Source organism: Vulpes vulpes, chromosome 11, assembly GCF_048418805.1.
Source record: "Vulpes vulpes isolate BD-2025 chromosome 11, VulVul3, whole genome shotgun sequence".
Classification (NCBI taxonomy): Eukaryota; Metazoa; Chordata; class Mammalia; order Carnivora; family Canidae; genus Vulpes; species Vulpes vulpes.
This window is the reverse complement of record NC_132790.1, coordinates 7635221-7653277: the sequence shown is the minus strand read 5'-3', so window position 1 is coordinate 7653277 and position 18057 is coordinate 7635221. Positions and strand designations below refer to the sequence as shown.

General features: G+C 47.0%; 1 protein-coding gene across 7 annotated transcripts in view; it reads left to right on the top strand.

Moving 5' to 3' along the window:
* NAV2 (neuron navigator 2) overlaps positions 1-18057 on the top strand; it is a 399361-nt gene that overhangs the window by 292051 nt on the left and 89253 nt on the right. The window contains exon 1 of one of the 7 annotated variants that reach the window (XM_072725407.1): positions 15011-15350. The exons of the other annotated variants lie outside the window; for them this stretch is intronic. Within the exon in view, the coding sequence (XP_072581508.1) occupies positions 15325-15350 (26 nt within the window). The 5' untranslated portion in view covers positions 15011-15324. Of the gene's footprint in view, positions 1-15010; positions 15351-18057 lie in introns of those variants that run through there. 7 annotated transcript variants of the gene reach the window in all.

Below are 18057 nucleotides of genomic sequence, written 5' to 3'. Positions count from 1 at the left end.
TGGTGTTCAATTTGCCAACATACAGAATAACACCCAGTGCTCATCCCGTCAAGTGCCCCCCTCAGTGCCCGTCACCCATTCACCCCCTACCCCCCCTTTCTTTCTTTTTTTTTTTTTTACTTAAATTTGTATTAACATTTCCAATGTTCTCTCATAGTGAATTTTCAGCTTCACTAAAATGGGTGTGTCTGTCTGCATCTGTCTATTTGCTTTTTCTCTCTCACCTTTATTATCCTTTCCTCAGCTACTACTTGAGGTCCAAAAACTTCCAGAGCTTTCTCGCCTCCCCCCCAACACGCCCCCGCCCAATAGCCAACAGAGATTTCAGGGGCACAAGCAAAGCTTGCTTGCAATCAGCACCTCCAGCTTGACCCTTTGGACTCTGCTCAGGCAAAGATAAAGAGGGGCTCAGATGATCATTCACACCATGGCTGTGTCCGTGCAGCAGCCAACTCAGACCTGGAAAAGAAATTACCCGGCGTGGGGGATGACTAAATTTAGTATTTCTTTTTCTGCTGCTTTGATCCACTTGGCCTTTGAAAATTGAAGTTCCTCAGATCTATTCTTCCCCCTGGTTATTTTGCTAGATAAACCGTTTGCACAGAATGGTGTGTATGCCTGCACATGCTTAATTTCCCTGGCATCTGATAAATGTCTTGAAATAGGGTAATGCTGGAAGCACTTTTCATTACCTTAAAGCGCTCGGCGTAAATGGAATTGATTCTTTTCCTCAACTGCTGTGAATGTTACTGCCTTTTTTTTTCTTTTTTCTTTTTTTTTTTTTTTTAGTGGATAAGATCGCTCTAACTAGCTTCCCTTCTTATCATTTCCATCCTGTTCAACCATCTTTTCCGTTCCTTCCCGGGTGTTTACTGGCGAATGGGATTTCATGTCCCCGCCTGGCTGCACAGGTGTGTGTGAGACCTCTCTGACTTTGGGATGGGAATTTGGCGTCTCTGGTCAAAATGGAGCGAGAAGTGGGAGGTGAGTAAAGCATGAGTCAGGGCTTGGAAATCTGAGGTCTGACTTTGGATCTACCACTAAACTCTGTGACCTCATGCAAGGTACTTGCTCTCACTCATGAAATGCAGGAGTAGAGCCCAGTGGCTCCTACGTTTTCCCTTCAGATCTGAACTTCTAGGGTCACCTCAAGTTACCAGATATCCATCCCTGCTTAAGATTTGAGATCTGATGATTGAAAATAAATTGCATGGAGGTGGGTGCTTGTTGAGATCAAGAATGCAGACTCTAGGGATCCCTGGGTGGCGCAGTGGTTTGGCGCCTGCCTTTGGCCCAGGGCGCGATCCTGAAGACCGGGATCGAATCCCACGTCGGGCTCCCGGTGCATGGAGCCTGCTTCTCCCTCTGCCTGTGTCTCTGCCCCTCTCTCTCTCTCTCTCTGTGTGTGACTATCATAAATAAATAAAAATTTATTTAAAAAAAAAAAAAGAATCCAGACTCTAGATTCTACAGCAACTAAGCTCTGAGATAGTGCTGTGACTTGGAGCTTTCCATGGGGTGGATGTAGTTGAAAAATGCTGAGGTTGCCAAAAGAACAAGATGCGAGCAGTAGAGGGAGATTTCTGACCTGGGAAACAGAGCTGGGGTGATTTTCCTTTGTATACCTGCATCCCTGCTTCTCCAGGCTTTTCCAAAAGCAATGAATGCATCCTAGCTCCCCAGGCCTCCCTCAGGATGAAGTTTAAACTCCCTTACTAGGCTTACTGTGAGATCTGGCCCCATTATTTCTTAGCCCTTCTTCTCCTCTCTCCAACCACCCTGAACTACTTGCCGTTCCCCCAAAAAGTGTCCTCTGTCTCCATTCACAGCCTTTGTGGAAGCTGTTCCCTCTACATAAAATATTTTCTCCACCTTTACCCCATCTCACCCACAGCATGGCTCTTATCCTTCAGCGCTCACATTAAATGTTATCTCCTCCAGGAAGTCTTCCCTAACCACCCCAATCCCCAAGACCAGGTTGGGTGACCTCCTCTTGCATTTTTTTTTTTAAGATTTTAGTTAGTTATTTGAGAATGAGTGGTAGGGAGGGGCAGAGAGAGAGGGAGAAAGAGAAGCAGACTCCCTGCTGAGCAGAAAGCCCCATACAGGCCTGGGTCCCAGGACCTGGAGATCCTGAGCTGAAGGCAGATGCTTAACTAACTGAGCCACCCAGGCACCCCTCCTCTTTGCTTTTGTAGTCTCCTGAATTCTTCTTTATCATAGCGCCAAACACATATTATTAATGTCTGCTGTTCCCCTGCCACTTCGTCTATACTTGAAGCATCTTGAGAGCAAGGACCTACCTGTCCTATCACCAATGTATTCTCAGTACTCAGGCCATATGGGGAAACTGCTCAGACAGGTAGAGGAGCTCATTCACACCACTGCTTGTCTGCAGAACCAGAATGCACCCCCAAGTCTGCATATCTCCAACCCCACTACCCCGTTTCCTATATTTCCTATGCTCTGTAAAAGCTCTCACCTTCACCTGACCTTCCCCCGATTGTGACGGAGCCTTGTCCCTTGGTACCTCGTGTGATCTCATAAGAAACAGTGGGGAAAAACAGAATTTTTCTGTCATGTGATTCAGAGCCCCGTGGACAAGACTGTTTGCCCCATGTACGTGAGACTGAGGACTTAGTCTGTTGACTTAGCGGGGCGCGCCGTGTGATGGGGGCTCAGTAAGTGAGTCTCTTTTTATTTTATCCCTAGAATTTGCCACCACATTCCCATCCCGGTTGCACTCGTGAGATAAGTGTGTGGGCCACTTTTTAAAAAACAAAAACTGAATTTTGAAACCAAGCACACTTTCTGCCTCTTGGATTCCAGCAGCTTTAAATGTCCTTGGATTTTCTAAGGGACCCAGTAATATGTGTACAGCTGCGGCTCTTATCAGAGGGCAGACGTACCTCTCGTTACTGTTAATTGTGGTTCCACCACTGGGTGATCTGGGCTCCCACCTCCTAGTTCTGTGACGGATAACCTCTTTTATAGCTTGGCTGCATAGGATACATTACAGTATCTTCCAGGCAGCTGCTCTTTAGGTAAATTAATACCTGGGGGTCTTTTTTCTTCTCTAGGAAACTTTAAGTACTGTAACAGGCTTTCATTTTAAGGCTGTGCAAGTCTTATTTCATCAGATTGCTATTTGGAAGTTCTAACAAAACACCTTCATGAATAGCGGCCGTAATACCCTTAATCCACTAAACTTCCTGACATTTTAAACTAAGTGGATTGCTTTAAATGAAATCGGGCTTTCCTGGTCTCTCTGCTCTCTTCCTCTCCCCAGCCCTGCCTGTGCATATTCAGGCCCAAGGTGCTAGGGTGCAAATTCTTTCTTGCTATTAGGGCACCAAACTAGAAAGGACCAGGAAACACCATGCAGTTTTGCAAAGACTCCAGGTCTTGCATTACCCAGCCTGACCCACGGCTTTTTTAAAACACAAGTTTGGGTGAAGTTTCTGTTTCTCATGAAAGCTTAGGATTAAAAAAAAAAAATTTAAATGTGATTTTCTTTCTTATTAGAAAAAAATGAGCTTCTGTTTATTATGGGAAAATAGAAAATAGAGATACGCAAACAGGGGGGAAATATAAAAGGTCATAATATCATATGATGAAGCGATATGCTGTGACCCCTTGTTAGCACCTTGGTGCCTCCCCAACAATTTTCTCTTCGTGTTAGCACTTACACATTTTATTTTATTTTATTTGTTTTATTTTATTTTATTCTATTTATTTTTTTAAAAAAGATTTTATTTATTAATGAGAGACACAGAGAGAGAGAGGCAGAGACACAGGTAGAGGGAGAAGCAGGCTCCATGCAGGGAGCCTGACGGGGACTCGATCCCGGGTCTCCAGGATCACGCCCTGGGCTGACGGCGGTGCTAAACCACTGAGCTACCTGGGCTGCCCATCATTTTATTTTTTTTAAAGGATCAAAAAAATCTCTTTAGTACTTGCTATGAGCCAGGCAATTGCTATGAGCCAGACACTGTCCTAAGCTCTTTACGTACATTGATTCCATTTTTCCAGTAACTCTAGGAGTAAGAACCCATTGTACAGATGATGAAACAGATATGGACGCTGCTTAAGGAACATGTGCAGAGTCAGCCAGCCAGGAGTGCAGAGCCAGGAAGCATGCCTCTGTAGTCTTTAATTGTAATAGTTGCATCACACAACCTCTGAAAGAGGAGAAGAGTTTCATAATCTACTTTTATAATTTGACACTACAGCGTGGACATCTTTTTATATCAGGATTATCAATATCATTTTTAATGGCCCCACAGCATTCTGTTCTCTAGAGGAGCCACAGTTGGATTAGCTCTTTCCCTCCTGATAGATGTTCATAACGTTCCACTCCTTTTGTTCAGATAAACAACAATGCAAAGACCATTCTTGGGACTAAATGGATGCACTCTAGCTTGGGCTGCAAATAAAGCCTGTATTCTATATTTTCCTAATAATTCTGATATTTGTGTGTGCAGATGAGGCTCTTGAGGCACTGTAGGAGAACATAGGCTCAAGTATGTTCTGGCTACTAGTGACAGGGCTGCCCTGAACCATTCACACGCTTTTTGTATCCATACTCCATTGTTCCTGGTACCATGTTTGAGAGAGAAGGTTGCCTGGAGAATGGAGTTTCTGTTTAAGGCCAGCTAGCTGCCCTCAGCTGAACCTACAAATGTAGCATCAGTTGGCACTGGGCTCTGAGCTGAATGAGAGTTTTTATCTTTTTCTCTGAACTTAATGAAAGTCTGGAACTAGGACTGTGATGCTACCTACCCGTGGAGTCACCTACTTCCGTAGAGACCGAGGAAGGGGAGGGCACCAAGGGGTAAAGGTTGTCGATGCATTCTTAATGCACCACCAGCAAAGCGGCTTTGGTGAGATCATGAAAATTGTCTCCAGTGTGCCAAATACCTGGTGCAAGGCAACAATTCAGAGATAATTGGGAAGGGGGCGGTCTCAGTGATGGACTCTGCTTAGTGGGTTCTCACCAGCAGTGGGGCCTGGGGTAAGTTATTTAGCCCACTGCTTCTTCATCTCCTCATGTAGACTGGTGATGGTAATACCTACTCCATAGGGAATGGTAGAAGGATTAAACAAGACCAGAGTATTTAACACAGTAACTTCCGTAATAAGAACTCAGTGAACACGAGAGCTTAAAATAAAATCCTAAAGGATACTGATTTAATGAATCAGATAGACTTGTTCTTTAGCCCTTCTTAGCTACGTGACTTTTTTTTTTTTAAGATTTTATTTATCTATTCATGAGAGACACAAAGAGAGAGAGGCAGAGACACAGGCAGAGGGAGAAGCAGGCTCCCTGCAAGGAGCCCGATGTGGGACTCGATCTGGGACCCTTCCTGAGCCGAAGGGAGTTGCTCAACCACTGAGCCACCCAGGTGTCCCTAGCTGCATGACTTTTTTTTTTTTTTTTTTTTTTTATGATAGTCACACAAAGAGAGAGAGAGAGAGAGAGAGGGAGGCAGAAACACAGCAGAGGGAGAAGCAGGCTCCATGCACCAGGAGCCCGACATGGGATTCGATCCCGGGTCTCTAGGATCGCGCCCTCGGCCAAAGGCAGGCACCAAACCACTGCGCCACCCAGGGATCCCGACTTTGAACAACATACCTCAGCTCTCAGAGTTGTGGATCATCAGAGATAATAAAATCTATCTTACTGGGGTATTGTGAGTTTTTAGTATCAGCACCGTATAATCCCTGGCACACAGCTGGTTTTCAATACCCATAGCAAAATTTGTAAGCAGTTACTATGTGTAAGCAGGTCACTCTGTTTTATTTTATTTCCCTCACTCGGGACAGTTTTTCTCTGAGAAACTCGTGGTCAAACAGAAGGAGTTTAATTCTTAAGCAGTCTGTAACTTTTCAGCCAGTGTCACGACTAGGCAAATACCTAGAATGAGCTGGGCTCTTTGCCAAACTAACTTTTTTTTTCCCCCTTTGATTTAGACAAGATTGTGGTTTAGAGATCGTGGAAGGTTTTGTGAACTTATTTTACAACCCCTATAAACTCACAAAGGAAACAATGAAATACCAAAGCTAAAGTCTAGAACAGGTTTTCTTACAAGGGAGGGACTACCTAATGGTGTTGTCGGAAGGGTTCTGTGGGATGAGGTTTTTATCATTTGATGCAACACCTGACACCCAGAAGGTCTGCAGTAAGTTCAAGGGCTGTTGTCCCCAGCAGGGGACAGATGGGACGTCAGTCCTTCAAATCCACGAGGCAAAAGAACTTTCTTTTGAAAAGGAATTCCAGTGGGAGACTAGGGATATAGACTTAGAGAATGTGGGTGCTTGGGGAGGGATCTTCGAGAACCTCGGGGTGGCCTCGGGATGACAGCCGGCTCATTGAACCCGCAAGCAGTCTGAGGGCTACCATCAGGAAGTGATTTGGTCAAACCCAGCCCCTGTGTGGTGTTTTCTCCACTGCTCTGCGGTCCCCTCCACATGTGAGGGCTGCCACGGTCAAGGGCGGGGGGGTTTACATCACAGTCAGCTCAAGGCTGCCCGTGATCATTACCCTCCGCGTTTCCTTTCCAGTCTCCTTCCCAGTCCCGCCTACCCCTCTCCCTCATTATCTCCCCCTGCCACAGACACATTCAAGGATGTCCTTGTAGCTGGAGCCACGTTAGAAAAAGCCAAAGGGTGACTTTACAAATATTTTATTCATTTACCCATCCATTCTAATAGAATCTTGCAGCTGCAAAAATAAGTATTTGAAGTCTTGGGATTTTCCCTATGTACCTATAACACCATTATAGAAATATAGTTCCTTATAGCCAATGACATGATTTTAAATTTCCTTTAATTTTTCTGTTTATTAAAAGAACAAATTGCTGCATGGATTTGCCCCTTTGGGCTTCTGTTTTTTTCATATTTTCTTCTAAATAACCTCATTTATTACCAAAGTTACAGGAAAGCCTTAGCTCTGAACTGTTTCCTAAACACTAGAGGAACTAACTTTCTAATCTGCTCCTACTCCTATCAGCCACGGGCCCAATGATACAGGAATCTTTGTGGCCACTGTTGGTTGCCAGCGGTGTTTGGATGGGGTTTTATGAGATAATCTGGATTTTTACCGGATGGAAAGCCCTATCTAGGCACAAATGTGGACATTTTCACAGAGAGTCAACTTCCAGCATTCCTCTACAGGCAGCCTAGGCACACATTTTTCTGACTTTATGGACAGTAATCTCTTTTCCCGTCAGATGCTCTCACAGCTTTACTCTTCTTTCATGGCATACCTCATGGTTTGCAGTGAAGTGTGTATGTTTTTTACTTGGCTGCCTGACACTCCCATCCATACCAGACTATAAGCTTCATGAGGACAAGGAGACAGGCCTCCTCTCTTTTGCATACCCCTCTTAACCTGGCACAATGCCTGGCACATAAAAGTCAACATCCAGCCAGTATCTTAAAGAGAATAGTCACCTGGAAATACAGTAGAAGCCATGATATCATGGAATCTGGTAAGAGTAGATCTAAATCAGACCAAGCCCAAGAGTGTTTAGAAGCAGCTGAAGGACTTTGGGATAACCTGTCAGTGGCCCTGGCCGACTAAATGTGTTAGTGGGATCTGTTGGAAATGTTCACTACCCTAAGCAATGTGGTGTCCTGGCGGCCAAACAAGATTCGAAGCATCTGAAGATATGGTCTTCAATCTGTCTCTTAGCAGTTGTATGACTATGAGTCAATTTTCTGAATTCCAGTCTGTTTTTCTCTGATTTGTGGATAATGATACATGTTAGCATACTTGTGAGAATTAAATGAGGGTATATCTGTAGGCGGTAAAGTCTATACATTTGAATTATTGTTGTCACTGAAAATAACTTGGGCCTCATGTGTCCTCTGTTGGAAAAGCCATCATTTTGGAATTGATTTGTCGTTGACCAACAGACATCTTGTCAGAAAAGGCACCTCGGATGGAGGATGGAGGATGGCATGTCTGCATTTCGATTTTAGGCCAAAGATGGAGAAACCAATGTTTACACCCCCTAGGCCTCCCTGTTCAAGATTTGTTAACAAGCCGTGGGTTTCAGATTTGGAATGGGAAGGGTGTAAACATGAAGAGCAGACTGGATACTTACTCTTCCTGATGAATAAAGCCTTTTGTTTATTTATTTATTTATTTATTTATTTATTTATTAAGATTTTTATTTATTTATTCATGAGAGACAGAGAGAGAGAGAGAGGCAGAGACACAGGCAGAGGGAGAAGCAGGCTCCATGCAGGGAGCCTGACGTGGGACTTGATCCCGGGTCTCCAGGATCACATCCCGGGCTGAAGGCGGCTCTAAACCACGGGCCACCGGGGCTGCCCAAGCCTTTTGTTTAAAGACGAGGAGTATGTTTGCTTTTACGTGTGAGGACCCACAAGTGTGGGCTCTAGACAACCTCAAGAATTAACCAGTGGAAGGTGACAGAAACTCCAAGTCCACAAGATGAAAGATTTGCAGCTGAAAGGCAGCTCACTCCCTCCGTAATAAGACTGGAGGGCAGTATCAGCTCCCCACTGGAGAAATAGGGCAGGACCCAACTGCAGGTAGGTGCAGAGTCCGCTGGGCCCAGGAACAAGGGGAAGCAGAGAGTCTGCACAAGCACCTCCACGGGAAAGGCAGATTTCTTAGTTATGCTGCAGATTCTGCACCCCAGAAAGGAACTGAGGAAGTGGAGAAAGAAGGCTGGAGGGGCAGCGGCACACTGACCACATCTCCAAAGTTCTCTGTTGATGCCTCGCTGGGATCACTTGTTACTAATGGGTTTGGAGCTCTGCAGGGGCTGACCTTGCTTGTCCATTAACACCTCCCCACCCACGCTCTAAACATGCTAGCCCCCCTTCGGTCCCTCAGACACACAGTTCTTCCCTCCCGCTGGCCTTCGCACTTGACGTCCCCTCCTCCTGGAACACCTGGCTTCCCTCCTCGGGCTGGCTGGCTGGCTGGCTCCCCCTCATCTTTCACATCTTAGCTTAAATATCACTTCCTGAGATGCCTTCCTGACCGCTCTGTTTCCAGGAGCCGCCTCCTGTGGCTCCGTCTCCCAGCACCCTGTTTCTTTCCTTCATCGCTTTTACCGTAACATCCAGAATGATTTTCCTGGTCTGTCTCCTCCGAGTCTGTGCCCCCATCAGAGCTGGCACATTTTCTTTCGCTTGCCCTCTTTTTCCTAAAGTCTGGTCTGGTGCAGGTTAGATACTCAGTGGCTATTTGTTGAATGCTGTTCTTTTTCTATCCCAAAGCTACCTAGTTTCTTATGACTTTTGTTAAAATCATAAACTCCCCGATTTAACTCCGGTGCTTTGAAGGCTAAAGCCCCCCCCCGCACCCTGGAGTATTTCTCCGCTTCCCATCATCTAGGGCCCATCACACTCCGTAAAATTCCACAGCAGGAATGAGATGCTTCTTGTGTGCATGGATCTTTTAACCTCTCCCCCTTCTTTTCATCCACCCAGGAGAGCCTGCCTGCCTTCTCTTTTTGTTTTGTTATTAGCAAGCCAGTAGAAAGTGACACAAGTGAGTCTAAGACTAGCTCCGGAAAGAAGGAAACAAGCATAGGATAAAAGTGGGACTGGACCTTGTGTGAAGTCAGGGCCATAAAACTCAGAAGCAGTTGCTCTTAACCTGGGGTTTATGGACAGGCCTCAGGGGGTCAGTGAATCCCCTGAAATTAAGTGCAAAGTGACCTCTGTATGCATTTTTGTTTCAGGGAGGCTGACCTGTAACAGGATAGAGACTGCTTCTATCAGATTCTTTTTCTTTAAGATTTATTTATTCATTTTAGAGCAGGGAAGGGGCAAAAAGAGAAAATCAAGCAGGCTCCACACTGAGTGCAGAGCCCAACATGGGGCTCAATCCCGTGACCCCTGAGCTGAAACCAACAGTCAGATGCTTAAGCAACTGCTGCACCCCTCCGGTACCCCTCTATCAGATTCTTTTTTTTTTTTTTAAGATTTTATTTATTCATTCACCAGGGACACAGAGAGAAAGGCAGAGGCACAGGCAGAGGGAGTAGCAGGCTCCCTGCAGGGGGCCTGATGCAGGACTCGACCCCAGGACCCCGGGATCAAGACCTGAGACAAAGGCAGATGCTCAACCACTGAGCCACCCAGGTGCCCCTCCTCTATCATATTCTTAAATGGGTCTTTGGCCAAATAAAACATTAAGAACCATGAAGCTGAAGTCCTTGAAAATACCAGGAGTCCCCAGGAGACCACACAGAATGTTCAGTGCCCTGTTTAATCCTCCTGTATCCAGTTGGTCCAAGATCACATCAGTGGTTCCACTGGCACCGGGAGGAGATCCCTCAGAACAAAAGCAGGCCTCACTCCTGTCCTCGAGGAGCTTACTTTTGGAAAAATACAAACATCCCTCCTCAACAAAGATAATGTGCTAACTGGTAAGCCCCAGGAAGTATCATGGGGTAGAAAGTAACTGGGCCAGAGTCTAGGGAGATATCCCTGAGGAAGAGACCCCCCAATCAAGACCTGAACCACAAGAAGGAGGCAGCCCTGCGGAGAGGACGAGGAGGGCATTCCAGGAGGAAGGAGCCCCAGCACAGGGCCTCTAAAATGGGAAGAGGGTGGTACATTGGAGGGGCCAGGCCCTGTATTTTTTGCACATAATGAAGGAGAGGGGCAGAGAGGCAGAGGGAGCAGACAGGAGCCAGATTATGTAGAACCTTTTAAGTGAATTTGGATTTTATTCCAAGTTCCCTGGGAAGCTACTGGAGGGCTTTGAGCAGAAGGCGACCCAACATGATGTACACTTGAAGAACATGCCCGTTGCTGCTGTGTGGAGGATGGAGCCCAGCAGGGCAGGAGGGAAGGCTGAGTGATCAGGGAGGTGGCGTGGACCAAAGCCTTCTTCCCGTAGATACTGACTAATGACCAGGTTCATGGTGTACTGGGGAGGAATTGCCAAAAGGACTTGTTAATGGATTATATAGAAGGCAGTAAGGGAAGAGAGAACTGAGGATGGCTAAGGACAATTGTACGTTGGCTGAGACGGGAGGACTCCGGGAGAGGGAGTGCGGACAAGCTGGCAGTTGGAAGCAAGAGTTTTGTACAAGGGGCGATAGATTTGAGATGCATCACGTACCCCAAGAGGGCCAGGCTGGAAAATCAAACTTGGGACTTGCCTGTGTGTGTCTAGAATGTGAAGCCCTTGGTGAGATCCCCTAGGAAAAGAGCCGGTAGAGAAGAGAGGGGCCGAGGGCCAGAACCCTCGAGATCTGGAGAGGAGAAGAGGTGAGCAAAGGAGACCGAGGCGCAGGCAGTGAGGGAGGAAGAAACCAGGTGCCCATGCGGGCGGGGGAGCCCCCAGGGGACCCAGTCAAGGAGGAGCGAGCTGCCCACCCCGCTACGTGCTTCTGAAAACTCCAGCGGGGTGTAGGCCACGGGCTTTGGCAGGAATGAAGCAATCGGCGCTCAGGAGAAACAAAACATTTGTCCATTGCAGTGGTGGGGACCGAGTGTGACTGGAGGGGGAACAGGCCACAGGAGCCGGAGTACCGACAGCGTGTTTTGTTGGAACATGGAGCAAAGACTGGCGTGGTCCAGGAGGAGAATTGGGACATGGGGTTATTATTATTATTTTTTTAAGATTTTAAAGAATTTATTCATGAGCGACACACAGAGAGAGGCAGAGACACAGGCAGAGGGAGAAGCAGGTTCCCTGCAGGAGCCCGATGCAGGACTCGATCCTGAAACTCTGGGACCACGTCCTGAGCCGAAGGCAGACGCTCAGCCACTGAGCCACCCTGGCGTCCCTGGGACATGGGGTTGAAGCGGATTTGTGTTTGGTTTGGTGAGTCGGCCAGTGGGAAAGAGCTAATAAAAAGGGCAAAACTGCTGATGTTGAGGAGATGCAGCAAGGTACCCTGATTTACCGTTGCTTTAGTAAAATACTCGTTAGACATAAGTGAGCGGCTTTTTAGATTTACTTCAGTGGTTTTGTTTTCTCTCATTACATAATATTTCCTTCTACTCTCCAGTAGGGTTTATCAGCGCCTTTTTGGTTTACAACATGGCCCTATGAATTAACCTGGGAACCTTAGCAGCATTGATAACATTGTTTCTGTGGAGAAAAAGGCTGTGAGTTCTTGAAGGTCTTTGGGATTTGCCCTGTTTAGAAGTCAGGGTCAGAAGTGACAGGAGGATTGGCTCTTTGAAAAGCGCCAAAGGGCATCTGCTCTCAAGGAGGTGGATGACCCACCTTCCGATTTTCCCCCTCCCTCTGTGGTTGGATCTCTTAACCCCACTGATTATTATCTTTCATAGCCTGGGAAAGCCCTGGCTAAATTCGAACCTCTAGCTACAAAGGATTTAGAGGGTTTGGTGTTGAAGATGTGGTTCTTTTAACCACAGAAGGAGGACTGAGAAATGACCCCCACACACACCCAGCACATCATCTTGTGTGATAAACTTGACCTTGTAAAAATTTTCCTCTGTGATGGGACATCTGGGTGGCTCAGTGGCTGAGCGTCTGCCTTCCGCTCAGGTCTTGATCCTGGGGCCTGGGAGTTCCCTGCGAGGAGCCTGCTTCTCCCTCTGCCTGTGTCTCTGCCTCTCTTTCTGTCTCTCTCATGAATAAATAAATAAAATCTTAAAAAAAAAAAAGATTTCTTAAAAATTTTTTTTTCCTCTGTGAGTGGAAAAGCCAAGATGCTTACAGCAACTCACCAGGCTCTCCTTAAGCATCCTTTTCTCTTCGTGTCTATCTCCCTCTCGCTTGGCCCCTCTCACCTGATCTCCTAGGTTCCCCTTGCTTCACTCTCCTCTCTGCTCTAGCCACACCTGGCTCTGGGTTCTTGGAATGAATGTGCAAGTTGTATCTTGTCTCAGGACCTTTGCACTGACCATTTCCTCTCTTGGAAGGGCTACCCCCAGATACTCACATGACCAACTAACATACTTCATTCAGGTCTGTAGTAACAATCATCCCCCCGCACAGGCTTTCCCTTTCTATCCTATGAAAAATTTCAGACAACCCCCACCCCCGCCCAAATCACATCATCTTCCTTATATTACTTTTTCTTCTTAGCATTTATCACTAATATACTGTGTAATTTATATTTTCTCTTATTTATAGTTCTACCACTAAAAGGTTAAGTTCCAGGGAAGCCCAGGTGGCTCAGCGGTTTAGCACCTGCTTTCAGCCTAAGGCGTGTGATCCTGGAGACCCAGGATCGAGTCCCACGTCTGGGCTCCCTGCATGGACCCTGCTTCTCCCTCTGCCTGTGTCTCTGCCTCTCTGTTTCTCATGAATAAATAAATAAAATCTTCTAAAAATAAATAAATAAAAATAAATGGTAAGTTCCATTAATATAGGGAATTTTTTGTCTATATATATATTTTGACTATGGTATCCTCAGCAGTTAGTGATTTGGCATATACCACATGCTCAATAAATATCTGTTAGTTGAATGAACGACTGAATGGATAGGCTGCCCTTAATTTATGTTGGTGGTTAATCTGGATTTTTACATATATTTGCCCAAAATAAGGACAAGGAACAAGTACAGCTAACAGTGGAAATCTTTTGCATGTGTACGTATATATACATATATATAGGTCTCCACGTATATAGTCAGCATCCCATTCCACCCAAATTAACACATTGGTCAGCCAGATTCTCAAGCCATGTTACAAAGATACATCCAGTTCCAGGGACGATGCAGAAGATACGCGGAATGGTTTAAAACATCTTTGTCAGCCAGAGCTTGGATCCATCCTCACTTTTTGTCTCAATAAATCTGAACCACACCGCCTCCCAAATTCATCCTTCCCCCACCCCTTGGCCTCTGCCTCCCACTCCCCACTGCAGATGCTGGCAACATTTTTTCCAAGCGGGGGAGGGCCCTGAGAGATGAGATGTGAATGATTAACTTCAGTTGGGACCCCTTCGAGATTACAATCTATGCTCCTGGACACGTTTGCCTTTGCATTCACCTGGGAAGCCCCACTAGACCCTGTTTCCTCTCCAAGCTGACCTTTTATTCCCTCCCTCTTGGTTGGGGGAGGAATGGCTCTTCATTCCCCTTTGAAAGGCTTCTGTTTGCTGAGCAAACTCTAACCACACAAGACCCTGCTTGGAGCCACTATTATTACTACCCGGTCCCCCCAGTGCGCGTGCACACACACACACAGGCGCGCGCACACACAGTCCCCTACGCCCCCATCCTTCTGGAGAGGCTGCCCAAGCCAAGGGCTGGGGGTGGGAAGGGAGCCTTTCTTTGCGAAAGTCTTTGAAAGCTGCCAGGAGCCAACTGGTAGGATTTTTGGAGAGGGAGTTGGAGTTTTGGAGAGCATCTTAATCCTTCTTCATTTTAAAATAAAAGCTTGTGGCTATAACATAATTTCGCTTTTGAATTTTCAAGAGTAAAACAGTTGTTCATTGTTCACGGCATCTGTTTACTTAGTTCCTTCTGAATTCCTTGATTACAGGTTTTAATAGGGATTAGTCGGTGCAACCCCTTCCCATCCCAGAACTGGGACTCTCTCCCATCCCACCTCCCCTCCCAGCCTTCGTACCGTAATGTTTAAAGCAGCCATGCATAGACGGAGCTTCCTTTAAAAATAAAAGTAGCATCAGGAATTAATGCGTATTTTTGTTGGCACTGCATCAAAATTGACATCACCGGAAATTATGTACGTCATCACTTACTGTACAGATAGGTATCTTTTCCCTTTCAGGTTCAGAAGTTATCTTCGTAGGCTAATCATTTCGATCAAATGCTTCCCTTTCAATTGTCAATGGTATAAGCTAAAGAAGTGTTATTAGTGATTTTGTGTCATTGTTGATAGTAGCACTTTTGGCTGAAAAAAAAATTTTTTTCTCCCCAACGTTTTGGCACAGTCCACGGGGATTTAAAATATATATATATATTTTTCCCATTTAGATGTTACTCAGCTTGACCCATTGTTGCAGATTCCCCTGGGACCACGGCGAAGGCCCTCCCACTAGGTGCTTTACGGTAATGGTTTCGGAGTTCGGTGTTAGCTTTTGCTTCGCTGAAACTTTTCACAGCTGACTTGATACCAGCGCTGGGGCCTGACCTCTCGCTCCTTCGGCACTTAAGGGGTTAATTTTGTTGGTGGATCGGATTTCTTTCCCGGGCTGGGGAACAGTGATCCCCGTCTGACTGGTCCTTTCCTAGCGGAGTTGCTGGGTGCCCGGGATTCCCTGGCCCAACGTGGGCTGCGGGCTGCGGGCTGCTGGCTGCTGGCTGGCGAGTTGAGTTGCCACCAGGGGATCCATTCGGCTCCTTTGTCCGCTTTCTCTAAGGACCACAATGTAGTGAAATGCTCTGGCCTGGGAACCTGACCAGGTAGGATGATTTCCTAAAATTTCTGGGGCCTGGGGCGGGTTGTGCTGTGTGTCCAGCCTTACCGTTCCTTGGATGATACTGGAAAGCCCAGCAGGGCAACCAACCGGTGGTGTAGCTGCCAAAATCCCCGGGGGGGGGGGGGGGGGGACACGGAGGGGGGTGCTCTGTGGTGGGGGAGCCGCAGGCCAGGAATCCAGCATCCAGCATCCTTTTCTCAGCCACCACGGCTCCTTTCATTCTAACCTTGATAGCTCTGGGGCAGCCCGGAGCATTAACCCAAATAAATGTCCTTGGTCCACCTGGACGTTTGGGTAATGTCAATCTTTTCCAGACCATCTTATCAAATTTTAGGCTGTTGAGACTGAAAAACCGGTTGGTGACCACCCAGCTGTCTTAAATCCTTATTCCAGGCTTTTGGAGGGAGACCTTTCAGTTAGGGCGGAGGCAGAGCTGGAGAGAGGCGGTGTGGGCCCCGGCAAGGGGTGCTGGTGGTTCGGAGGGCCCTGATGAAAATGCCTAGCAGTTGGAGGTTTTGTTTGCAATCTAAGAAGCCGGGTGAACTTGCGGTTGTGTTTACTAATACTGCAAATTACTGGGTGGGTTTTTTTTTTCTGGAAACTGGGCTCCAGGAGAGATAGCATGGGAGATTTAAGTATGAGTACTTTTCTTGTTCGCTAGGGCTGCTATAAAAGCTGCCCAAAGAGAAACGTTTCTATTTTTAAGCCAGACAAGGGGAAGAGAAAACAATGTTCATTATCGCCTAGTGCTAGCCAAGCATCTCACAGACATTGTCTCATTTAATTTTCTTTGCAAAGCCAGCGATGTTACCTCGATTTTGAGGCATGGCAGTGGGAACTAAGAGAGGTTAAATAACTCGCTCAAGGTCACCCAGCTAATAAGAGGCGAAGCTGGCATGGGAACCTAGGTTTACCCACCACTCTGCCTTCCTTGTTGGGCTTGGCAGATGGCTCAGCACGGCTTAATCTACAAGTTTAAACGTGGGTTCAGCTGAATGAAGGGCACTTTTTGTTGCAGGGGACTCACCAAAGTGTACATGACACTGGCAAGTGTGGCCTTCCTGAGCTTTTCAGATTCTGCTTGTTTCTGAGAGGGTGTGGGGGGTATTTTAAGAAGCAGCTCTGTTTTGCAGCAGGACCCACGTGGGAGTTCTCCGATCTCTTTGAGGCTTCTGGGCTGGTGGATGGATCTGTGACTGGATTTGTGCTTGTACCTGGGTCAGCAAGGCAGGAGCCCAAGTAGAAGTCAAATCTGGGACAGCTGATGGCCTCGGAGCTGGCCTTGGGCTGCTGGGACTGTGCCCTGGAACTCGGACTGCCTCCCGAGAGGCTGGATTTATTGAGTCCTGGAGGGAGAGGTTGTTCACCCGGCATGTTAATGCTGACCCAAGCTTGGCACTAGCAGCTCACATGTGTGCTGGGCTTGGCTAATTAGCTAGGTCTGAACTGCTTTTGGGTTGCAAAGCTGATTTTGAGTGGTTATTTCTGGTTCGTTTTTGGTTTTTGTTTTTTTTTTTTTTTTAGTTTTTAGTTTGTATTTTCCATAATCTCTACACCCACTGTAGGGTTCAAACTCACAACCCTGAAATCAAGAGTCGCATGCTCTTCAGACTGAACCAGCCAGGCTCCGCAAGTGGTTGTTTCTCTTCCCTTCCCCATTACCCCAGAAGAGGCCCCGGACAAACTGCAAAATGAGGCTGGATTGGTTCTGGGGGCCAGCCGCCTCTCTCAGCCACCCCAAGGTGGTTATAGTTGTTTTGTGCATTCAGGTTCCCAGACCTCTTAAGATGTGTAGGGAACTAAGCATGAGTGTGTGTGTGTGTGTGTGTGTGTGTGTGTGTGAATGTGTGGTAGGGTAGGAAATGGGAATGGTGGGATTCCACTTCCCTCTCCACCGACTTCAGACCTAAGGCAGCCAGCCAATGCCCTGTCTGGGATTTGCCTCTTCCTCCTTTTCTTTGCCTTCTTGGAGATGTTTTAATAATAATATGATTGCATTAAAAAGTGTCCTGGGCTTTCTGGGTACCACGTGGGAGTTGTAAATTCTTATAGGACTGGGATCCACTTTAAAGTATCCTTCCCTCTGCTCTTTGGTCGAATTAATGTGGTTATGAAGAGCTTGAGTTTTAGAGTCAGGCAGATCTAAGTTGCCGTCCAGCTGCATTTATTAGCTCTGGCACCTTGGGCAGATTGCCTAGCCTCTAGAATCCTCAGTTTCCACACTTATGAAAAGGGAACATTCCTAGTCTGTGCCTCATAGGGTAAGAGAGAGGAGCGCGTGAATAGCATGTGTAGAGTACTTACCGAGGTGCCCAGATCCCACGATGGCAGTTGTCACTCTGTGTAAGTGTTGGCTATGCTTTGCCTTAGCTACATCCCCCGTGCTGAAGTCTGTTCGTGTTTCGGGAGCACACATCCTCTGGTAAAGAGAACACCAGGATGGGTTTGCTGCGGTCTCTTGGCAAAAGCTGGCAGGCAGTGGACCAAGAGTCAGCAGCCCTCTCTGGAGGAGCCTTGGAGGAGAGAGGGCTTTGTGTAGCTGAGGTCAGCAGACAAGCCGGTGCCTATTGTAACAATGAGGCCATAAGGCATCCCTCTGGGGTTTCCAGCCCCACCAGCCCCTGGAGCCAAAGGGAGGAATTTCACGCTTACTCAGGGGACCACCTACTTGCTGGGGGGCGGGGGGTGGC